The 25,124-nt window shown below is 48.7% G+C and overlaps 1 protein-coding gene across 1 annotated transcript in view; it reads right to left on the reverse strand.

The window, feature by feature from the left end:
• Pax5 (paired box 5) overlaps positions 1 to 25,124 on the reverse strand; it is a 176,961-nt gene that overhangs the window by 103,657 nt on the left and 48,180 nt on the right. The window contains exon 6 of the mRNA XM_055605267.1: positions 11,008 to 11,183. Coding sequence (XP_055461242.1) covers positions 11,008 to 11,183 — 176 coding nt within the window. The remainder of the gene's footprint in view (positions 1 to 11,007; positions 11,184 to 25,124) is intronic.

Below are 25,124 nucleotides of genomic sequence, written 5' to 3' on the forward strand. Positions count from 1 at the left end.
TCTGAGCCACCTCTCCAGACAGTCTTACAAACATCCCTGCCAGCATTTTGTCAGCATGAGCTCTTCTTCGGGTGTCTAAATTTTTGCAAGATAACATGGGATTATTCACTAGTGATTTTTGCTTCTGGTATTTGAGACTCTGAGGTTAAGAGTGTAGAAATTCAGATTGCTCTGCTATCTTCCTAGGAATTGTTTCTGTTATTATTAATCAAGAATGCCTTTGTCTTTGAGGAGGTTTGGGACCTTGGAATCTATTTCCTCTGGTAGTGATATTATCAGCAACCTTTCTGGCTAGAATTGGCTGGTCTATAGTGTCTAGATAGTACAGATTTTTATCCCCATATAGTATCTATCATTATTCATATTCTTTCTATCCCATCTTGTTTTAAGTTGTTTTCTATAAACAAAATGTTTATATGTTTTGGTTATTTTATATATCTTATTATCTGGAAGCTCTTTTTTCCCTTTTTTTTTTGAGGGTGTTGAGACAGGGTTTATCTGTGTAGCCCTGGCTTTCCTGGAACTCACTTTGTAGACCAGGCTAGCCTCAAACTCAGAGATCTGTCTGCCTGCCTTCCAAGTGCCTTCCAAAGGCATGACCACCATGCCCAGCTTATCTGGAAGTTTTTAGCTTGAATATTTCCATATAGTTCTAGCCTTTAGGATCTCCAATTTTTAGTTGGTCTTGCATTTCCCTTTTTCCTTCTTCCTTCTTTTACTGAGAAGTCTCTGTGTCTCTCTTTGTCTCTTCTGGCTTGGAATACATGCATTCTGTCACACATAACACGTATTAGTGGGAATCCTCCAGTTCCCCATACATGTGCCTCTACCTGGGCAGTATGGAGTGTTGGTGTACTGTAATTTAAGTTATCCCCTTGTCATTGTTGTCTGACATTATTATCTCTTTTTCTACTTGTTTATAAATCCCTCAAAAATAGCCATGTTTTTGACAGTCAATATAGCTTATGGAAGAATCCTATTAGATTATTCTTAGTTTGTCATTGCATTGGTTACTGTTTTACTTCTTAAAACCTACTCTGTCCTTCTGTGTTTTGTGTCCTTCTTGTAGTCAATGTACAGTTGAATCCGCTGGCTTTTCTTACACACTCTGTCTTTTGCCATCTTTTGATGGTACATTCAGACCACTTACATTGGGGTGATTCTTAAAGGGACTGAATTAAAGCTGCTCTTTACAGCTTTCTATCTTGTGGACCCATTCTTTGCTTTATTCCCCCTTCACTTTATTCCTTTTCCCATGATCCTGTTTTGTTTCTTCCGTTAGCACCTCGCTTATACTTCTTGTAAAGTTTTTTAAAAATTACAGTACTCTCTTTGGAATTTGTAATGCATATTCATTATGCTGTCTACCTCCAAAATGACATTACTTCTCCTCATTGTTAGTACATTTCCTACTTCCCCCTTCTGCCCCCAGAACATTGTTGCAGTTTATTTCCTTTGTCTGTTTATATTAGTCACCCCATCTAACCTTTCTATTGTTAATTTAGACTAGTGGTTTTAGACCAATTAAGAATAATAAAAAAACATAGTTTTATTTCATCCTCATTTTTTCTCTCACTACCTTCTTTGTGCAGTTGAGTTTCTGACCCATGTAATTTCTCTCTCCCTTAAATACTCAAATATTCCCTTTCTAATGTCTTCAGATTTGTTGGCTGCATTTCATGTGTGTGAGTATTTTAGCTGCACTGTGTGTATCAAAGGAGCGCAGTACCTATGGAGGTCGTAAAAGGATGTCTGAACTCCCTGGAGCCACAGCTACAGATAGTTATGAGCCACCATAAGAGTGCAAGAATGACAAATGTTCTTTAACCTCCTAGCCATCTCTCCAGCCCCTTCAATAATGTTTTCATTCATTCTTTGACAATTTCATGTGATGTATTTTGATCACATTAAACCCCACTCCTCCCCATAGCTCCTCCCAGACCTACTTCCTTTTTCCAACCCTCTCAGCTTTACGTCCTTTCGTTTTGTTTTGTTTCTACTATTCCGTTAGCTCCAGACTGTGCTGCCTATGTACTTTGGCTCCTGGGTTGGGCCATCCACTGGCGTGTGGCTGGTTTGCCAGGAGGCACGTCCTTCAGCTTTTGTCACATTAAATATTAAACCCCATCCCCTGCTTACACAGTTTCCAACCAGAAAGCACTGTAATTCTTCACTTCCTTCCTCTAATAACATGGTGGGATCCTATTTCTATTTTACTTGGTTTTTTGGTTTGAGACAGGGTCTCCCTGTACAGAATAGACTGGCCTCAAACTCGTAGAGATCTGAGTGCTGTGATTAACGGCACTCATCACCATGCCTGGAGACATTCGGGTTTCTATTTTCTCATTCCTCTTGTGATTTTGTCTTTGACCTTCTGACATTTGGCTGTGACGTGCATCTACATAGATATTTTGCATTTTTCCTGGTTTGGGGTTCTCTGAGATTCCTGCATCTATGGGTTAGTCTCTGATCAATCATTTTGGAAAATAGTTGGCCATTACTATTTCAAATATTTATTCATTTTTCTCTTCTCACACTTCCATTACATACATGTGGCTCCTCTTTAAATTTCCCCACAGTTTGGAATATTCTCCCTCTTTCTCCTTCCCTTTCTCTCTCTCTCTCTGCATTTCCATTTGGGAGCTTCCTGTTGATGCATCCTCAAGCTTGATTATTCTTTGCCAAGCTGCATCCAACCTATCGGCGTGCCCACGGGAGGTAGTCTAGATTTCTGTTCCTCTCTTTATTTCTAGCATTTCCTTTTGCGTCTTCCAATCATTTGCTATTGCACATGCACGTTTTTGCGTGCTGCCTACCTTTTCCACTCATGCAAACAACATATCAATTATACTTACTTTAAGCTCTCTAATGTGTCTAAAACCTGTGTTGTGTGCAGCTCTTCTTGCGGGGCCTATTTTCTCTCCTCTCGCTTTGTTTTTCCTCTTGCCTAATATTTTTTGTTGAAGTGTGCAAATGAGGTGGAGGGGTTACTGCTCAGAAGAACAGTGTTTGTAGCCAGGGTCCTGAGGTTCAGTCTCCGGCACGACACACAGAAGGAAGTCTTGAAATGTACATGTGATGCCTCGAGTAGTCGGAATGGCAGTGAGCAGGGCTCCAGTGTGAGGCTCAGTGTCCGTGTGGGGTGTCTCTAACTCTGTTTTCTCGTGCTTCTTCGGATTTTGCTGCAACTGTTTGCCCTGTGACCTCGGTTTTCTGATATGTCCAGAAAGTCTGTTTGTTTTCCATGTGTTCAGCTTTATTTTTGCTGTGAAGATGAGAATGACAACTGCTGAACTCCATCTCAAAGAGATGGACTTGGAAGTCTCTAATGCCTCCCAAAGTCACAGTTCAGCAGCTCAATGGCAGTCTTTAGGAGTAGACACACCCTTAAACGATAAATGATTGTTTATTCAGTTTCAAGTCAAGAGTTACTGTCTCTTGGGGGTTCAGGGTACGTGCAGGTATGTGTGCATGTGGCTCTATATGAGGTGGATGTGGGGCAGAAGGAAAACCCTCAGAGGCCGTTCCCCCCTCATCTTGGGGAGACAGTCTTTCACTGGATCTTAGGGCTCCCCAAATTGGTCTAGTGATCCCCAGAGATCTGCCTGTCTCCACCCCCCAGCACTGGGATTACATTCTCATGCCACTGCACAGTTCAGGGGGTGTCTGTGTTTTATGCTGGTGGTTGACTCCTCACATCTCAGGCAAACACCGTACCACTGAGTTACACCCTCAGCCCCGCATGTGTGTAAGTGGGAGCTAGAATAAACCTAGATATTTAGGATATTTTTCCCACTCTACCTTCTCTGCTGTGTTTCTAGTTCCTCAACTCTTATCTCCTAAACTATTAACTTTCTATCCAGCTGTTTCTTAGCAGGCATTTACCCTGTCATTGAACTTTTACTTCCAATAGGTACCAACTATTTTTATTGATAAGTGTGCTTTTTAAATATGTTTCCTTTTTTAAAAGATGTTTTGGTCTTTTATAGTGGCTGCCAATTCTGTCATCACTTCAGTCACTTTATAGTTTCTTTCAATTTGTCTGTTATCTTAGGGTCTTGGAGTTCCATTCTCTGGCTCTCTCCTGACTCACTCCCATTTTCTTGCAAGGTTTACATCTTTTAAGTTCTGAGATCGTTTTTAGCAGCTGTGGCTTATTCTGTAGGCATGGGGTAAACACTGGATTATAGAAGGGTCAAGACAAGAGTATTTTCATGTGCTTCTCTGAGCCATCTCTGGGATTTCACTGACATCGTTCAGTTAATTTAAATTTCTACTTGGGTTTCTTATGCAAACTATGAAACGGGACCCACACCTGGATATAGCACAGGTCTGAGGTTTCAACTTCTTGCTGGAAATTTTTATTCCACTCTGAGTTTCATGCAGTTGGCTTCTTTCAAGATAAGGGTGAGCCTGGTCTGTGGCTCTTTTCCCAGACAGTGTGGGCCTTCCAGCTTATTGGTTCCAACTCCTGCATCATGTAGATCATGTCTCTGCCAAAATCTGTAGCAAACTCCAACCCCTATTTCCTAGAAATGCCCCAGAATGGGTGCCCTGGGCCATCAGGGCATCAGCTCTGGGAGTTCTGGCTCTAAGAACTCTGGGAGTTCTTAGCTTCAGTCCCGGAGGAATTATCTGTCTCACAACCTCAGACACCAAGAGCAGTTCACTGTTGCTCTTGGTGCAGGCTCCTACCATTTGAGATGGGAAGGGACCCTGAAGCAGACCCGACCTCCTTAACAATCAGGTCTATGCATAAAAAACAAGACGACAACAACAACAAACCCACAAAACTTGCAAACCAGGAAAGGTTTGTTTTTATGGTTTTGAAGAGCTTTGTGAATGCTGAACTTCTTAAGCCAAACTTCCAGTGTGGCTTCAAAACTAAACAAGCTGTTGGACAAGAATGGCTGGTTATTTTGTCCTTGTTAATTTGTATTTCGTTCTTTGAGCTGGGGTCTCACGGGCCCCAGGGTGGCTCAGACTCACCGATAGCCGAGGATGCTGAACTTCTGACGCCCCTACCTCGACCTCTGAGGTGCTGGGATTCTGGACACTACCACACCTCGTTCATGTGGTGTGGGGACTGCATCCAGGGCTTTGTGCCAGCCAAGCGCTCCTCTAGCTAAGTCACATCCCCGGACCTTTTCTCTTTTTTAAATTGCAAATATCGGTCAGCATCCTTTGAGGAGAAACATTTCTGCCCAAGTCAGTTCTCACATGGCACCTCAGGCTGTGTCCGCCATTATTTCTTTATGCTGCACACCGTAACACAGGTGGCTCATGTCACTGACACGGCATGTCTGTGAAATTTCCTGGATGAATGAATGAATAAAGGAATGAGAGAATGGCCCAGCAAAGGGCAGGAAGCTCTGTGACAATCCTCTTGTAATCCTAAACCCCACAGATACAGAATTCGCCTGTCACTAAGAAGAGTAGAATAGACAGGAGGGGGGAAATGTAAACATGTCGAAATAAAAATAAGAGACGGATTCCTAAATGAAAATAAGAGTCGTGGGCTGCTGGAGCTTAAATGAATCTCGAGGATGGTCTAGTCCAGTTCAGCACCACAAATGCAGAAACTGTGGCCTGAGAGGCCAGCCCCAAGCTATCACTAGGAGTGTACCCTTGTACCATAATACCTCACCTGGTCATCCCCCAAGAATTTCCACAGACACAATGATTTAAGGGAAGTGACCCTTGCATCTGACCTGCAGGAAGGTAAAGAATGCCCGGTGACTTAGACAATGTTTTCAAAGCTTTCCAGGAGCAAGCCGGTATTTGCAAAGCAGGGTCTAGACAGCAACGCCAAGAAGGCCGAGCCCCCAGAGCCCAGTTCATTTTCATACTGTGTCTCTCAGAGGAGAGAGATGGTGGTCTAGGGACCTCTAGGGGTCTCGAAAGCAAGACTCACTGAACACTGCCACTGTCTCATTCTGAAGACATTTAAGCGACACAGTGTGTGTTGGGGGGAGGGGGTCCTGTACTCCCCTTTCCTCATGCTTGGGGATGAGGCCTCCACTCACTCTTGTCTGGCCATAGACATTCCCTCTGCTCCCTGCCAAGGACTGAGTATCCATACCTGACCTTGACTCCGGGCTTGCTGTGCTCCCGTGGCTAAGACACTGTACCGGTCTCACAGGGCCTTCTTACAGAGGGGTGATGGGGTTCTTGTGGGGTGCTAGAAAGATGTGTCAGTACGGCTCCCTGTTAAATCTGGCAGGGCAGGTAGTGAACAGTGAGCACACACTGGCCATGACACTACAGTAATAGTTAACATGCTGTGAGTTCTGAGTTCAAACAGGGAGACAAGAGGGTGTGGGTTTATGGGGCCATGGCTGACTCACAAGAGTGAGCAGGACTCTTGATTGGGCCCGGGCCAGGGAATAGACATATAACCAGGTGTAGGTTGATGTCTGTGCAGGAAACCAGTGATCAGCAGCTTAGAGAGTGAAGAACATTAAGAAAGAGGTAGTCATTATGGTACCTGCCACCAAGCACTTGCCAAGCTGTTCCTGGTATCCACACACATGTGCATGCTTATATACATGCATGCACCAGCCTGAGAGACACCATCAGCAATGCTCTTGACACAGAAGTAGCCCTGCCATTGCCTCGCTGTGGGGTGTGGGTTGGAGAGAGCAGGAGCTGCTTAGGGGGCAGCAAAGGGACACAGGACAGTGAAAAGTCCTGTAAAGGACAGAAAACCACAAGCACTTCCTGTGGGGTGATGGGCTGCAGAAAGAGCGAGCCAATGCCACGGAAGGGGTGGGGCAAGAGGCAAGGGCACTGGGGTCTTTGGGGTTTGTGATCCCAAAGCAACCTCGGAAGTCCTCTTTATATCCCATCCTGGGATTTGAGTCTCTGGCTGCTTGTCACTCAGGTACTATTCCAGCCCCATGCTGGCATTCCTTCAGACCTTTGCTTGTGCTGTTCCAGCTGCCTGGAAGACCTTCTCCAGCCAATGCTACCATCTCCACGGGCCCAGATCTGCCCAGCTCTTCCGACATCACTGAGGGCATCTCCTCCAGGAACCTTCCTGCTCTTCTGGCTTGGCACACATGTCTTCCTATCCTTTCTTACCCTCCTCTACCTCCTCATGGTAGGACACACATCACCAAGGAGAAAAATGAGGCCCCTGAAGCCAGATCGTCATTTTCTCTCAAAAGTGCCCATACCTTTAACTGGTCCCTGGTAGCCGCTGGGTGATGTCAACAAACCAGCCCCTTCCCAGGGACAGGATACTCATAGGCTCAGGGAAAACTAGAAACCCATCTGCCTGCTGTCCTGGAGAAGAGCCACCATACAGTGGCAAGGCTGCTCAGGAGGGCAGGAGGCGCTTCTGGTGGCTTTCTGTTAGACAAGGAACAGGCCATCTCCCGATTTAACCCCCTGTGACCTTTGAACTTCCCAGGAGGTCAGCAGCTCGTCCCCCTTCCCCAGCTGTCTTTCTGTCTCTAGCCCAATGGGAGGGAGGGCCCTGGGCCCGTTCCATTTTGCACCCGTATTGATCTGTTGGCAGCAATGGGCTGGATAATTAGCCAGGAATTAGGGTTTCTATTACAGCCAGGAGGCTGCTCCAGCTGATTTATCACCTGAATAATTTACTGTGATTGAAAGGAAATTAAAATGAACTCCATTTGACAACTGTGAGCTTTTATGGGCTTTAGTGAAGGCTCAAAAGCCAGATTAATAGCCTGGTGTTGGTTAATAGTCTGCTGAGGGTAAATACAGCAGGCTGCAATCGGCCACGTCCTCTCAGTGGCCGGAGGAGGGACCCCCTCTGCCAGAGCCAGAGCCCACCACAGCGACAGACAGCATCAACTCGAGTTTTACCGAAACAGATTCCACCGCGCATTTACTCACATGCGCGTGCACACATACACACACAGATATAGACACACACACACTCACATCAGCAGTTTCTCTTTTATGCCCCTCTTCTGCTCCGCTGAGGTGATTTTTACTCACTCCCCATGTAGGGAAAACAGAATTGCTTTTTCAATAACCATTCTGAGAAGGAAGTGTTTCATTGCCCCAGAGTGGGCCTCGTTAACCCCTTCCACCATGGCAAAGAGATTTCTGAGTTTCTCTGTGAAAGCCTGAGCAGGGCTGGCCACCACTCAGAGTAGAGCTTGGCAGGACAGGCTCACAGGAGTGACCTCAGGACCATCCTGACACTAAGACAATGACATCTTCCCCAGGAATCAGGTAGGTGACCCATCCAGGCCCATGTACATCCTGGAATAATCCACAGACTGTCTGAGGAAGGCTGGGAAGAATGCTAGCCCCTCCAAGGCCTGATCTCTGAACCCCAAGAGCACAAAGCCCCATGAAACCATCTTGCACAACATGAGGACAGAGAAGAGCCTGAGGTTGGTCCCCAGTTCCATGGTCTCAACAATCCTGGGCTGGAAAATGGGTATACGGGCTCTTTTAAAGTTCAGTTCCATATGCAGGGGCTCCCAGGTATGACCCAGCCTGCTTAGAGGACACTTAAAGGGAAGGTCCAATGTGGACTACATTAAGCCCTTGGGAAGCTGGATGTTCTCATTTGTAGGTGAGGACACGCCTGTCATTATCGTTAGGTGGCTGTCATTGTTAGTTGCTGCCACTGTCCATCATGATTACACAAATAAGGAAACTGAGGTCCAGGAAAAAGCGAGGTGTTCACCAGAGCAGAGGCATGGCTCAAATCAAGGGTCCCCAGCACCTCAGTCAGTACATGGTATTTATTTTCCTCATGAGGTCATCCAGTGACAGCACGCTCTGGGCCAGGCCTTGAAGCCACAGACTCGGGCGGCTCGCCTTGCTGGCAAATAGACGAGGTCTCTAGGGGCAGCAGCGCAGGAGCCCACTTCTTAGCCTCACTACCATACCACTCTGGGGTGTCACAGGGGTCACAGGCGGAGCCCACGAGTCAGGAGACAGTGAGCAGGATGGAACTCAGAAGGCGACAGTGAATGTACGCTGATGCACATGCCTTCCCCAGCTGCAGCCCCTTGCTCAAGCCATCATTTGTCCATAGTGACTGGGAACAGGGCACCGGGGTATGTCATTCATAGTCCAATGCCTGCGAGTGTGCAGGGTGGCCTCGTAGCCTCACCTTCCATCTCTCCTCATTACAGCATGCCACAGGGAGGTGAAGCAGATTAACCAGAAAACACTGAGTCAGTCATTAGCCTGCCTTTGCTAGGCCTGCCTCAGAACTCACAGACAGGCCCAGACCAGGCCACAGAGTTCTGAAGGACACCACAGAAACTCGTCTTCCGGAGCCTGCAGCCCAGATGTCCGCCCTGTTGGGCCTTGTCCTTGAGCTCCCATGTGGCATTCCCCCTCAGCGTTGCTGCTCCCAGTGCCACCTCGCTCTCCTACTCAGCACTCCACATCACCCAGAGAACTTTCTCATTTGTCCGAGGCTCCTCACAGAGGTGTTGACAGAGGTGATGCCTGGTTTGTGCCTCTGTCCCCTCCAAGCCTGGCACTGTGCTGGGCCCACTGCTCATGTGCAGGAGGTGTGTTGGACAAGGGAGCACCTGAGTGAGTGAGGAGGTGCCTGGCCAGCTCTGGGACGCCTCTGAGTGGAGGCTGGGTCTTGGGCCATCTTCCCAGGCACTTAGTGGGTTATGTAGAACACAGCTTTAGGGGTTCTGGAAGACTCCCATGAAACACAGAGGGGCTCGCTGGCACTCAGTGTCTATGTTTCATTCACACTGGCTTAATGGAGATGTTGGCAACCAGGTACAGAGCCTGGATCCGCACCCTTGGTCACTCATTTACTGGACCATCTCACACAACTCAGATGAAACGCAGCATTTACTATCTCACAGAAAGACAAGCAGCGGCTGTGATGGAAGTCGGCTCTTCTCCCCAGAACCCGGGCTCTGGAGTGGATCGGCTTTGCCCAGCGCCCACGCCATGTCGTTAGGAGAGATGTCATTGGACATGTAAGAGGATCCCCTACAGTCCAGAAGACCAGACTCAGCTCTCCAGCACCACCTCCCACCCTGTTCCTTGAATCCCAGCCACACGGGGTCTTTCTGCTCCTGCTCTCTCCCTCTCACCTCAGGGCCTTTGCCCGGGCTGTTCACTCCTCTGGGCACATCCATCCCTCCACACTCACATCCCTTATTGTTTACGATGGCAGCCTCCCAGCCAGCTCAGCCTCTGCCTCAGGTTCTCACAGGACCTTAGACCTCTCCAGCACCCAGCTGTGATTCTTCTATAGGTTTCCCGGGACAGGCCCAAGCTTGTCTGCTCCCTGATGGACACATAGAGCCTGGCTCTATGCCTTACCAATACCAGACAATTGTCAATGTTTGCTAAATGAATACTTGCTCAGGAGCCTTGGGCATGTCGCTTTGCCTCTACGAGCCTCAGTTTCCCTATCTAAAAGCAAACTGGCTAAACCATCTCTAACAGTTCCTATGGGATCAGCTCAGAGAAGAGCCATGACAGAAGGCTACCTGGCCCTGGAGGCCTTGACCACACCTCAGGTGTCAAGAGCTCTTCCAGGCCCACAAGTGCTAAGGCCAGCTGGTGTCAGACTAACCTGTCAGAGCAGGCCCCTCTGACGACTGACCCCGTGCCTGGGATACCCATACCTGTACGCAGTCCCATGATGTCAAGCATAGGCCAAGCATCGTGAGGTACCGTCCTATACTCCACAGCGGTGAGCCCCAGGCCACAGAGTGGTTTCATATGTTTAGGTCCTGTTCCTGACTGACACAGATGATAAAAACCTCCTGAAGTGACCTGAGGATCATCACAGACACCCCTATCCAAAAGGCCCTCAGAAAGCATGCCATTCACTAGTGGCAGGGCAGCCAGAGGGCAAGAAGCCTCAGAGTGCCCCAGCTAGTCCTGGCCTTGTGGGATATGGTGACCAGCCAGGCTTGGCCAAAAGCAATGAAAAATCCACTCCGCGAAGAGCCTCACCATGCCAGAGGCCGGCCCAGGCCTGCACCGTGGTGGCAGGTGTGGGGACAAGCGTCCCAGGCGGCATACCTGCTCCGGCTTGATGGGCTCCGTGGTGGTGAAGATGTCTGCGTAGTGCTGCCTCTCAAACACGCGGTCCAGCACCTCCAGCTGCTGTTGTGTGAACAGATCTCCCCGCATCTGCTTCCGGAGGAAGTCTCTGCCTGGAAGTGAGTGGCCGTTTGGCACTGGAGACTCCTGGATACCTTGGATGAGCACGAGAGAGAAAGGGTCAGCGGAAGCTGTTCTACCAGTATTACTCCAAGCATGGGAAGGGGGCCTGAGGGACAGCATAGCTCTCTGCCCCTCACATTGGGCCAGGGGCTGCCTGGACAGGGTCACCCGCTGGTAATGGCAGAGCCAGCCTCCCATAGTCACACACCAGGCACTGTGCAAAGCCCTCCTGTCACCTCCCTCCCTTTTCACAGTGACCCCGATATATGTGCCCCTAGTGTTTGTGTGCTAGAGTTTGATAGCCAGTGATCGTTTAGAGGTGGTGGGACTTAGAGCAGAGATTTAGTGGAGGAGGTCACAAGACTAGTCCCTCCCTTCACTCTGGCTTTCTGTCTGGTGGCGCCTATTCCTCCCTTCCTCTCTGTTCATTTCTTTCTTTCACACAAGTGTGTGCACGGTTTCACAAGTCTTCGCCAAGGCTGAGCTGGTACTACAGGTTTGACCTTTCAGAACCATGAGGCGAATAAGCTTCTTTATAAAGCTGCCTGCCCCGAGGAATTTCATTAACAAAAAGCAAAAAAAAGGAACTAAGAACCAACTCAGGATATTGCTGGTTTCCCTGTTTTACAGATGAACATTCCAGTCCTAGAGAAATGAAACCATTCCTTTGCCTGAGGATGGGAGCTCAGGATGACTCAGGGGATTAGCCACGGGTGTCACCACCCCTCCTGTGCCTCCCCTGTCGATGACCTCATCCTGCACATGTGTCACCACTGTGGCCAGTCTGTAACACAGTGTTACACACCTGTTAGTCACACACCTGTGCTAGATGGTTTGGCAAAGCCTATCAAAATCACAGGTACACTGGTCCTGAGCCAGTATTTTATAGTATTTTATAGCTGGCCTGTGGATATGGAAAGTGATAGATACACAAAGTCCTTGCAACAAAAGGCTGGAAAGAGCCCAAGGTTATTGACCAAGAGCTGGCTGAACGGACTGCGGAATCACTTGGGTGGTGGAAAGCCATGCAGCAGCGAAAAGGAAGCAAACCAAGATGCAAAGCCAGTCAGGCACCACGGTTCTGTGACAAGCAAGAGGGGCGTAAGATCCAGAGCATGGTTCACGCTGCTGTGAGTGAAAGAAGAAAAGACGGCTCCATGTGTTCTCACGGGTGTCCAGGTGTGCTCACACTGGGTGACATCTTATTTTCTATCACATAAAATGTAATAAGAATACTGCACATGATAAACATGGTATGGGCCGTACATGTGACACATCTGGGCCTTGTTTCGGAACTTAAAAGTGTTGCCTATTCGGAAGTGTAAGTTAAGAAAGTAGCCGGGTGAGGTGGTGCACACCTTTAATCCCAGCACTCGGGCAGGCAGAGGCAAGCAGATCTCTGTGAGTTCATGGCCAGCCTGTCCAGGACAGCCAAGGCTACCCAGAGAAACCTTGTCTCAAAAAGAAACAACAACAACAAACACTGAAATCAACCAAACAAAAAGAAAGTATTTTACTGAGTTACCCACTGACCTGTCTGTCTCTGGGAACGGTGTTTATATTTCAAAGGAAATACAATGAGTTATTAACTTGAAAAATGAGGTGAACTGTCTTTTGTGTGTCTTGGGTTTGACCTGTTCAAGATGAAAGCAAGCATGAAAGCAGAGTTTTCCTGACAGAAAATGGCCACCAGGGCTGATCATTGCCCAGGATTCTCTAGGACAGTTTAGGGACAACTGTCCCTTATCAGAGGCTGATAAGAGGCTGTGGAAACCACGCCCAGGTGGGGCTTCTGCTTGTACCGCTGGAAACCATGAGAGCATCGCAAAGGGTCAGCTCTCCCACTGAGAGGAGCCACATACCCCAGGCCTTCTCCAGCCTCTGCCCCAAGAAGCACATGCTGCCTTAGATGTGATTGTCATGTTGAAGCTCCACCCATGTGACACATGAGGCCAAACTGAGGAGCCTGAAGTGGTGGGGTCTTGTATTCCTGGGCCTCAGGCCGATGTTAGTGCTCCAGCCGTTCTGTCTGTGGAGCTGGAGGTTTGAATAGACACCAGCTTTGGCTATTTGCCTGACTGCTGGCCTTTCAGGATCCCTAAGGAAGCTGACAGGCCCAGAGCACCCCCATGTTCTACAGAAAGGGCCTTCAGGGGTGGCTTACAAGCTGCCTGAGAAAACAGATCCCTCTTCTGTTTCAGAGCAAGGCTGGACCACAGCCTGAACAACCCGATAGGTGTGGCCTGAAGTGGAAGCTGCTCTCGCTGAACAGTGTCTCCAGCGTAAATCCTGTGCCCCTGTTTTGGCGGGGACACTGGCCCTCCACACATCATCCCCAGTGTTCCTTCTTTCATCGTGGTCCCTCCCCGTGGGGACCATTTCTGTAAGGTCACCAAGAATAGCAGATGTGAGGGCTTACTGCCCAGTAATGTACTTGTGCTGGTCAACGGCCATCAGAGGACCTTATTATCAGCAGCCCGATATACCTAGGTGCACATATGTACATGCACACATATGAACACACACACATATGCACTGAGCTTGCTCCTTCTCAGTGAGTGCTCTGCCCAGCCAACCTATTCCGGCCACTTCCGCCATGGTGACCTTGCACTCCAGAGCACCAACATGGAGATCACAGCAACTTTTTAAGAGGTTGCTTTCGGCCTCCCTAATGCAGCTGAACTCTTCAGCCTGAACCCTTCCTCCCAGCCAGCCAGAAAACTCCAATGAAGCCAGCTTCCCAGCTCCCACCAGGGTCTCCACTTTTTCTCCTACTGGTTGCTCCCAGAGATGGACCAACTCTGCCTTGCCTGGAGGCTGCTCAGCCCACCAGGCCCTCTCAGCTGAGAGCCCTGGAAGGGTAGAGATTCATTTCCACCAAGGATGCCCAGAGAGGGTAACTTGAGCCTGGATCGCTGTGGATAAGGACACTGGCCACCAAGTAGGGCTCAGCAGAGTGAGGTGAGGCCTCAGGCTGTGGAGCCAACTCAAGTTGTGTACCGTTGGTCTTTGGGTCACACGAGACCCATGTGCTGCAGGTTCGAGCAGCCTGCCTGGGACCTGAAGCCATTTCGGCAGTCTTTCAAGAAAAGGACTGGTCCCATCCAGCTGTGGCTCTCTCTAAGTCAGTATTGGCTCCATGGGCTGCCATGGTGACCCTGATGATTCCAGCTGGGGCTGTGAACTGCTAAGAACCAGCCCATGCATGCGTCATCCCTGACACAAATCACTCTTTCACTGTTCTCGTCCCCAACAAACACCTCCATCGACCTACTTGCTTTAGTCAGAGAGAAGTAAGTGACAATTCCTTAAGAAGTCCTGAGATTGCTAGGTATGGTGGCATATGCCTGTAATCCTTGAACACAGGTGGCTGAGGCAGGAGGATCGAGAGTTCCATGCCAGCCTTGGCTAACCAGCAAGATCCTCTACCAAAAAACTAACGAACAATAACAAAGACTTAGGACACTCCTACACACATAATTAGACATTCAACTTAATAAACATTTAGGATGCTGCTGTACTGGAATTAGATGATATCAAACTTTTAAGATTATTTTGCTTTCCTGTATATATGGATCCGCTGGAGCAGTGGTTACAGGTGGTTGTCAGCCAGCGAATATAGGTGTTGGGAACTGAACCTGGCTCCTCTACAGGAGCGGTGCACACGCTTAACCACCGAGCCATCTCTCCAGCTCCCAAAACCAAACACACAAAAAAGCAAATAAGAAGAGAGGACACAGTGATGAGGGATGCACTCTAGATAGGGCACGCCCACTTCAGTGAAGTAATCCAACAAATAAACGTGTGATTACAAACTGACCAACGGTAACTATCAAACAATGCACACAAGCACGCAATATAACCATGTAAAGCAAGACGGGATGGCCCAGCCCTGGGGGGAGTTGGGATCAAGGTAGAAGATGGTCCAGAAAGGAACAGAAGGGGTGAAACCCCAGGAGACTAGAGAGAGGCTCAGAGGCCACAGAAAACTTGAGTCTTGCTGAAGGAGCCCGGGCAGACTTTAGCAGCTAGGGAAACACCCTCTTCATTTGTCATTCCTGGGCCCTGCTTTCAACCTCACCTTTGGAGACCAAAAGCCAATCAAGACAGCACTTGCATAAGCCATCGGCCTGTTAGCCATGGATTATCTGATCAGCCTGGAACTAACACAAACCACAGTTCTCATCGGCCCATGCCCCACATGGAAGTACACACGCCTCCTCTTCCAGAATGCTTTCCATCCTGCCCCGGTGCTTTTCCAGCTCCCATTCTTAGGGCTCTAACCACTCCTCATCTTCGAAGCAAGTCCCTGGGCCTTCGTGCTCACCCTGGACTGCTCACTATTCACCTCTTGCTGCCAGAGGTGGTACCTGTACAAGGAATTTATGGCCTTCCCTCTGTAAACTTGGTCTGTACACACCAGGATCCCTCTGCCTGTTCTTGATCATCCATTCACTCCTCCTTCAACCACGCTCAGCAAGTGTTGATGCAAGGGATCCATGCAGCCATAGACAAGAGCTAACACAGCTCTTTTCTTCCTGGAGTCCCCTCCATGGAAGAGGCCAACATTAACTGAAAACTAATCAGGCCAGGCCAGGAGCAAGTACCACCCAAGATAAGCACTCAGGCTAAAAGATACCTGGTTCCAAGAGGACAAGGACATGCCAGCTTGCCTCTGGATTCTTTATATAGAGGGAGTGCTGTGCCTATGGGCCACACAAAGAGACTGTGTGCTCCAAGGCGGCTACAGAAATGAATACAAAAACCCAAAACATTCCCATACGAGGGCAGGATAGAACCTCCAGGCAGGCAGTGCGACTGTCTGTAGCACTCCAGAGACGCTGATTTAATTGGAGGCTGTGGTTTTGGAGGCAAGCTACAGAAAAACTCAGAGCTGTTTCATTCAGGGAGAAACTCCAAACTCACACTGTGAATCGTATGCTTAAATATATAGACAGACGCAGGCAAAAGTGCAAAGGTATACAGGGGCACAGTATCTTTAAAAAATTTTTTTCTTCTCCAAATCAAATAATATGTAATAGACCCAGTGCTGGGCTTAGTCAACCATGGCTGGTAGAATTAACATTCTGGAAGCTAGCTTCAGGGGAGCAAGGGGCAGGAAGCCCCTTCCCGGGAAGCAAAGAAACGCTGGTTTCAAATTTCAGGTTAAGCCAATATTATTCAGAACCCAGCTTTGAAGCTAAAAGCTTTATACAATCTGGTCTGGTCACACAAAGCAGGAGGAAGCAAGACGGCCTGAGATTCCCATCTATCAGGGGAAAGCTGTTTCTTGTGTGCCTTAAAAGATCATGAAGCCATTGCGTTTTCTTCAAAGCATCGCAGATTCTAGGAGTTCGAATTTTTCTCGCAGGGTTCTGATTTGTTTCTTTGAAAATCATCACACACTTTATGTCTGAAGATGCTCGCTGGGAGGAAAAAGATAAATACAAACAAGAATCTACAAAATCCCTTCTGGCATTCTGACCTCTGGGACTCGGCATCGGCTGGGCACTGAGGAGCCCTGAGAAATCAGGCTGGAGCCTTGGGATCAGCCTCCAGCTTTTCTCAAAGTTCTATCTCTCCACAGAGCTGGGACCAGCCCCAGACCACACAAGCCTCTATCATCGCCACAGCTTTTCCCCAGCAGAGCAGCCAGGCCCAGTGGGAAAAGCATTAAGAACTAGCAGACCTGAGTACTAGCTGTGTGTGCTTGGTTAAGTGTCTGTCTCTGGGCTCCTGAGTCCCCAATCGGAGGCTGAGTGGGTCTTTTGTAATAGATTACGGTGGTTCACACCTGTAATCCTAGCTCCCAGGCGGCTGAGGCAGGAGGATCAGGGGTTTGAGTTCAGCTTGGGCTCCAAAGTAAGTCTAAGACCCTATCTTAATAAAATCAAATGCCGCTTCTAACTCCTTTCTCCTTCAAAACTGACTTAGGTTTTGTCTGCTAAATAATATTAAATGATCATTGTCCTCTCTGTATTGTATCTGTGGACAGTCTCACACACACCACTACCAATGCCCACAGTACGCCTAAATGATTCCTTAATCCAACCAATATCTAATTGTCTTTGTCAATGTTTTCTTTAGAAATGGACAAGCAGTAAGGAAGAGAGCTCTTTACAGGGAGAAGTACCTGTCAGGGAAAGGAAGAAATCTCTCTCTGTCTCTGTCCTCTCTCTCTGTCTCTTTCTCTCTCTCTCTCTCTCTCTGTGTGTGTGTGTGTGTGTGTGTGTGTGTGTGGTGTGTGTGTGTGTGTGTGTGTGTGTGTGTGTGTGTGTGTGTGTTGTGTGTTGCTGGGAATGGAACCCAAGGCCTTAGGAAGGCTAGAATATGTTCTATCACTAAGCCACTCCAGCCCAAGGCCTTTCTTTTCTTCCCTGGAATACATTCACTGACACCTTTTACAATCTGGCGATACTGCTCAGGTCCCACTCTCTGTGTATAGATTCTCCATCCTTACTCTGGCCCAAGGTCTTCCTCAGGTCAACTGGCTTGTCACGTCCTTCTACAACTGAGGTACCGCTGTGGTCCTGGACTGGCCCTACCCCAACATACCGTGAGCATAATAGAGAAAGCCGAGTCCAAACCAGTCATTTGCCCCTGGGGTCTTGAACCAGCCTAATAGGCCATGAATGTCACCTAGGGCATTTCCAACCTGGGTCAAGAGAGCTCAAAGAACATGGATTTTTTTCCAAGTATAGTGACCAATTCTACAAGCAATAATAGTCAGCCATTGTGGCCCATGCCTGCATTCTCAGCACTTGGGAAGTAGAGGCAGAAGGATCAGGAGTTCAAGGCCATTATTCCCCTACATAGCAAGTTTGAAGCTAGCTTGGGGTACATGAGACCCCATCTCAAAACTAAATGAACAAAAATAAATTAAAATATATATATAACAGACCAATCATGTTAATCCACATCTTTAAATGTTTGGGGTGGAATTCATAAGAACCTTGCATTGACAAAATCAACCGTAGAATCTTGGAAGGGCTCAAGGTCACACAGGCTTGACCAAGGGTTAGGAGCCAGAGGATCTAAGAATTCTTGCTGGGGCTACGTTAGCAAAGACAACTCTGCCTCTGTCCCAAGCAAAGAAAGCAAGGGGCTTGGCAGTGACGACGGGAATGCGTGTTCTACAAGCTTCTGGGTGAAGCTCTTTGCCCAGAGTCAGGCAGAGCCAAGAGTGAAGCATGTGTCCTCTCTGTCGATGAGAGCAGTGCCTAGGAGAGTGTTCCTGGCTCTGGTCACTCAACTCACAAACAGATTAGTTTCCAGTCGGTCACCTCACTTCCCTCAGTTTCCTCTCCTGTTAGCTGGGAGCAGTGGCAGGTAGGAAAACTGATAATCTCCCTGACAGACTTCTCAAGATGTCTGCTGTCACTGAGAAAACTTCCCAGCCTCCCCTCCAAGGCCCAGCATCCCAGAACCTCTGTGACCTGCCTTATCCATCAGGATCAGCCCCTGCATCCCCTACAGTGCTCGGCAGGCCTCTTCTCTGTGTCCTGACACCCCTTCACCCCTTCTCCTAAAGCTCCGTTCCCTCTGATCCCTGGACCATCAATCCCTTCACCCTGCCCAGACGGCCTGGCCTGAAAGCCTAAAGGCTGAATTATCACCCTTTCTTCTGGGTCTCTGTTAGAGCGTTTTTCACGGGCTGCAACTATGGTCTACAGTTCACTTCCTACCCCCCCCCCCCCCCCCGTGATCTTGCTCTGAGGGAGGAACACCTCCACCTCTAGACAACAGAACTTGAGAGATTAAGTGGCTTGCTCACCATCCCACAGTAAATACACAGCAGAGAGCTTCCAGGCCTCTTACTATGGATGGGGATGAAGCAGATGTGTTTAAGGACACCAGGGGAGCCTGGGTACTCTGCACGTACAAAACCATGATACCTCCGCAACTTCTCCCTCTCCCAGTGTGCGTGTGTGTGGGAGAGAAAGAGGGTGTGTGAGAGAGAGAGAGAGAGAGAAAGAGAGAGCATGCATGTGTGTGAGTATATGTGCATGTGTGTGTGCATGTATGTGAAAGTGTGTGTGTTACTCAAATGGAAGCCAGAGCCTAAAGCATGCTTTCTAAGCCCTCTATCACTGAAACTTTTTAAGCTGTCATTTTAAGAAGGGTCTTCCTAAGTCGACAGGCTGGCCTCGAGCTCACTCTGCAGGCAGGCTTTGAACATGTACTTCTGCCTTAGCCTCCAGGGTAGCTTAGATGCCAGGTCTGTGCCGCCAGGTCTGTGCCACCAGGTCCTGCCTGAGCATTTTTTTTTTAAACCTCTCTAATTCTCAATTTTCTCATCTGCAAAATGGGATGCTCATAATACTTAGGGTTGCTGAGAGGCCTGAATTGGAGTCACCGTAAACTACTGAGCACAGCGCCTGGTGCACAGTGGGTGCTTTCCTTGCTAAAGTGGGAGGTGTCTGAGGGCAGAGGCCCGGTGTGGTTATCTCGGACATAGGAGATGCTGATCTTCTGATCATTGCTTGTTGACTAGATGAAAAACCTAGGGCGATGTAAGGGGCTACAGGGCTGTACACGCCAGGGAAACGCCATGACGGCCAGCCTCCATTATGAGTTCTGAAAAGCGCCCACTGTATCCATGACTCCGGAGGGAGAGAGAGCAGTGACTGCAGGTTTGTTCCTGCATAAGATTTGATGCAGTTCACAAAATGTTGGCCCAGCGATGAAGACAAACTACACAGGCTGAGCTGAGCCCCAGGCTTCCCGGAGTTCACATCCCCAGGCTTCCCAGAGTTCACATCACAAGGCAAAGGCAGCCGGTTGACTATTTCTCTAACAACAGATGTGGTTGTTACAACTACTTCGGGTGATTCAGGGCTTCTATTCCAAGTCTGGCCCTGTTGGGGTACTTTCAGGTGGCTCAGAGACAACCTAACGGCCTAAAGGGGCTCTAAGGGGAGGCTGCCTGAGGTCAAGATGAGGGAACAGGGACAAGGTACCAAGCCAAGCAAGGCCTTGGGAACCCAAACAGGTACAATCCAAACAGGGACAAAAATGGCTACCATTTTTAGGGCATCTATGGAGGAAGCAGGCTTCTTTCTAGGGACCAGCCTGGCAGGGCAGGGATTGTACCATGGCTGCTCACAACCCAACCAAGGTTCCAGGTGACTGTGTATGTATGCCCCCCCTCCCTACACTAGGGCTGTGGACTAAGAGCATCTGAAGCGGCGCGGAGGAAAATTCCGTCGGAACCACCACAATTTAGCCATTAGTTTCACTCAATCTTTCTTCTCGGTGAAGGAAAACACGAAATTGTAAAATTGGCAAGTGCGTTCAGGTTTGACTCAAGCGAATCTGATTGTGCTGTGCATTACCCAATGAGTTAAAGGCATCAGTGATGGAAAGGACCCGAGGGACTAACTATCACTCCCTCAGGGATGGCAACAGTGAGGCCAGATGGCCAAGGGCTTTGTCTGGGGCCGGAGAGCAGGTTCAAATCAAGCTGCCAGCCCAGGTAATGTGGCCCCTGATGCCTGCACCCAGTCTCCCAGTTCATCACACAAGAGTTCAAGGTGGGTGTCTGCTGCAGCCCTTAGAGGGTTCAAATCTTACCTCCCACCCTGAGGTGGAGGGTGCAGACAATGGGCTGTGCTGACAGAGGCGCTGGGAGCCTGCAAAACAGATCATGCCCTGGAGAGAAGCACCTGACTCGGTGAGCCCTCACAAACCCCCAAGGACAGCAAGTCTATCGCTGCCTTTACTTCCCAGATGGGGAAAGTGAGGTAACGGTGAGCTAAATCCCTCGTTCAAGATCCACAGCTACAAAGTGGAAGACTTAGGAAGCCAAGTGCAAGCAAGCTGTTCCAGGGTGTGCTCTGAACCCAGTCAAACCCATCCACGTTATCCAGACCGGGACAGAATCGTCCCAAAGGCTCCTTGGAAACAAGTCAGCTTGTTTCCCCAGTGAAAACATTTCCAAGCGAGTGAGCTAGAAAGAGGTAGCTGGAGGAAGAGATAGGGCAGAGGAGTGCATTCCGTCAGAGGGGAGGGTGAGTTCGGAGCGCTGGATGCGTGAAAGCATGGTACTGATTTGATAGGAGCACCCTGCTGACGGGGGGGGGGGGGGGGGGGGGGTGTACTATACAAAGCCCACAAGCATATGCAAGGCTTCCACCCCTATCAGCTCATCTCCAAGACTCCCTATCCAGAACAACCCACTCTGATGTTTGGATAGTGCACGTTTCTTATCAAAAGCCTCTCAGCACTGGTGTGACAAGATGGACAACATTTCTGTGTGCCAAAATCACGTGATGACATCAGAGAACAGAAAGAAAGAACCAGTCTGTTCTCTCTAATCTGTTGTCCATCACCCCCATGATACCCAATCACCCCACCTCACAGAGGGCATGCACCCAAGTTAGTGGGATAGTAACACCCCAGTGAAAACATTCCCAAGCGAGTGAACTATCCCTGGGTGTGACAGGGAGTTTGTTTCAAGAGAGCAAAGGATGTTAAGGGCTTTGTTTTCATTATATCTGCAAGGACTCCTGTATCCTTCTTTTTTCAGACCCACCCCCAACCCAGCATAAAGCAGACTGTCTCCCATCCCCCCTTGCAGGGCAGAAATAAATAAATAATGGTTTAAAATCATATACACTCTGCAATCTTCACATTACCCCTATTTGAGTTTTTAAATTACTGTCTCTATTTTTCCTCCTCCAAGGACGCTGTAACTAGAAAGAAGGTTCATATGTTGAAGTGTATGTGTCTGATCACTGCACAAATGTTTTCAAGAGAAATCACTATATTCCTCCAAGATGGGTATGGGTTTAGTCATAGATCAAAGTGAGAGGAAAAAAAAGATAAATCATCAGAGATCCAAAAATACTTTTCATTTGGAGAATATACCAGGCCATTTTGATGGGGCTGATGGAATCCTTGTTCTGTCTCCATTACCTGCCTCAGGCAGCCCCAGCCAGGAGCCAACGGCAGAGATGATATTCTCCATAAGATGGTCCCCAATATATATATATCTATATATATGATCTTCAACCTCTATTGATTGACCAATTTCACAAGCAAAGACTGGTGAAATGAAGCTGAAATGAACATCATGCTTTAACTCATTGAACCTATCAGGCCTGAGTTAATCTCACTGTCCACTGTCTCTGATAGAATTCAATTGATCAATCATGTTTCGGTGATAGTACCATTTCACTGGCTTATTGCTTCTTCATTTCAGAGCTTGACCTGTTAGATACACAGGGACTGGCTCGGCTTCTTGTGGATACACAGAGATCAGGCACTGCCCTGCCAACGTGTGTCATCTCCTGTCCCAGCTGAAGAGAACTCGGGAGGCTTTTGTGCGGATCTGGCACAAATGTTTTCCCACCAAGCGCTCGAATAACAGGGGTGGATTTACGGAGGACGGCAATCCCAGGCGCTGAGAGGGGCTCTTGTTTCTGCAGGGAAGCCCTATGCTTTCTTCCCTATGGGTGCAAGTTGACTTGTTTGGGCTCTGTACGCGGCGGGAGAGTATTTCTGCATTAGAGAGCCAAGTGGTATGCCTAGGGGAGAGGAACATTGGAAAACGATAAAAATAACAGTCTCTACGCTTCAGTCACGGTCGTGCTGAGTGTGACATTCATATGCTTATCCGGTTCTAATGGTGACCTCAGATACCAGCAACAGATTCTGGCTCCCACCGTGCTGATGAAGAGGAAGTGGGCTCAGAGAGGCAGAGGTAGCTTGCCTAAGATCACAGTGTCACCAGGCCAGCTGAGACAGTGGCTCAGTTCCTTGGTGTCTTTGACCCACAGAGGCTACCCCATAGACAAGAATTGGCATCGAATTGCCAAGTCATTTCAGGAAAGCCACTTTGTTCCTGACTACCTGGAACTCTGCACTTTCATTCTGATAACTTTTGAAGGGACAAGTCAAGTTCAGAGTCACCCAGATACCCAGCAGCCACACAGGAACCGTCAGCCTGAGCCCTCCACCCAGGAGCTCCTTTCCTTCCCTACAGAGTTTCCTAATTTATGCCAAAGCCTGACCTATCCACAGCAAGACCTTCACTCTCCATTTTCAACTTGGCCCAACGTGCTATTGAAGTTTCTTGGTGGCACTTAATTTAATTCTCCCAAGACTGTGCTTTGGGGAGCACAGTCACTGCTCACTGGAGGAGGAGGCTCTTGCGGCATCATGGGGTCTCCAAAGGCAAAGGAGGTTTGCAAATAGGGTCTGTATCTGGCCAGAGCCATTGTCAGAGGCCATGGAGGAAGAAGCGCAAACAAAGCTGTTGTGTCTGAGGGAAGCCGTTGCTGTAGCTGGCACAGGGCTGAGGCCTGGAAGCGAGACAGAGAGCTTTAGGTCACTCTATGCCACACGAACATGACAGGCCATCTTCCAGCAGCCTTAGTCGTCACATCCTGACACCCATGCTCTGTCCCACGGGAGTCCCTTATTTGCTCTTATCAATAGCTGGTCTCAGCCACTTGGCCATTTATGGTCTGGTGTGGCCACAGTGGGAAGAGCTTGCTGGAAGGAGACGGGACAGCCTCCCAGGCAAGCAAGAGAGAATTCAGAGAGAGAAGTCACATTCAGAGAGAGAAGTCATGGCAGGAGAATGGCTACCACAGAGTGGCAGGTGCCAGAGCGTAAGAAAGGACTGGACTGTTCTCTAGAAGTGGTGGCTATCTGGGAGTAGGCGACATGAAGACCTCCAATGCTCCCTGTCAGAGGTTCTGGCTTTTACTCACCAATACCCTTGCTCTCTCCACAATACCCACAATTGCTCACAGCTGAGGTGCCCTTCCTGGGCCTGGTTGCTTCGACTTCAGCTCTGCATTTCCTTGCTTTTTCTTTAAACCTTCTTATTTTCATGTGTATGTGTGTGTGGTACATGTGAGCATCTGTATGCATGTTCGCACGTATGTGATAAAAGCACATGTGCACATGTAAGCGCAAGGTTGGTATGGGAAATTTTTATTGATTGCTCTTCTACCTTATTCTTTGAGACAGGGTCCCTTAATCACAGCTAGACTTTGCCTGTCCAGCTAATAGCTTGTTCTTTCTCTGCCTTCTGTGGTTGGAATGGCCAGTGAGCTCCCACACCCATCCAGTGTTTGCATGGTTCTGGGGATCCAAACTCCAGTCGTTTGGCTTGCACAGCAAGTGCTCTAACCATTGTACCACCTCTGCTGCCCCACCTCTCTGGCACCACTCCCTCACACTCTCCCCTCACTCTTCCCGTCGTAATCACTCTGGCCTCCTCACTTGTCCTCAGTTACGTCAAGTATACCCTGCCACTGTCCTTGCTGGTCTAGAACTTTCCTAGATGGCTCATTCTTGTTTCTCTTGAAGCTTCTGCTCAAGTATCATCTGCGTGATCACATCAGCTTCTAGAAGACAGCAAATCTCCAGTGGGCACCCACAGCTGGGGCTACACAGAGAAACCCTGTCTCAACTCCTCTCTTCCCCAAAAGCACATGCTCCTTAAGTCCTTCCTAGTTTTGTTATTCTGCACAACAACCACCACGCATGTGTGTACAGCCTCTTGTCTAGAGTTCCATGCTTAGCTCTGGGGGAAAAAAGTATTTAATAACACAACATTGGATTCCTATTTTTCTCCCTGTTCAGGAGATTGCCACTGTCTGCCTCATCCTTTCCTGTGTCCCTGCCCCTTAGACCTAGAACAAAGGCCAGCACAGAACAGGCACACAATACATACTTTTAGGATTAAAAAAAAAAAAAAAGTAGAACCAAACAACACAGCCGGTTCTTGGTGGCCTCCTGCTGGGAAATGGCCGCTCCCTCCCCAGAGGCTTTCACACCCAGCTCAAGGTTCTGACGGCAGAACTTCTGAAGAGAGTTGCCAGGCCTTGCTCATGAGAGTCCAGTCAGTGGGTGACTCTTTCCTAAGGTGGCCCTGGTAATGTTAAAGTGACAAAGGTGTAGCTTTTGGGTTCATGCTCTGGCTGTGTGACCTTTTATGTACGTTACGTCGTCTTTGC

The sequence above is a fragment of the Psammomys obesus genome, unplaced genomic scaffold (assembly GCF_907164565.1).
Source record: "Psammomys obesus unplaced genomic scaffold, mPsaObe1.curated_primary_1811, whole genome shotgun sequence".
Lineage (NCBI taxonomy): Eukaryota > Metazoa > Chordata > Mammalia > Rodentia > Muridae > Psammomys > Psammomys obesus.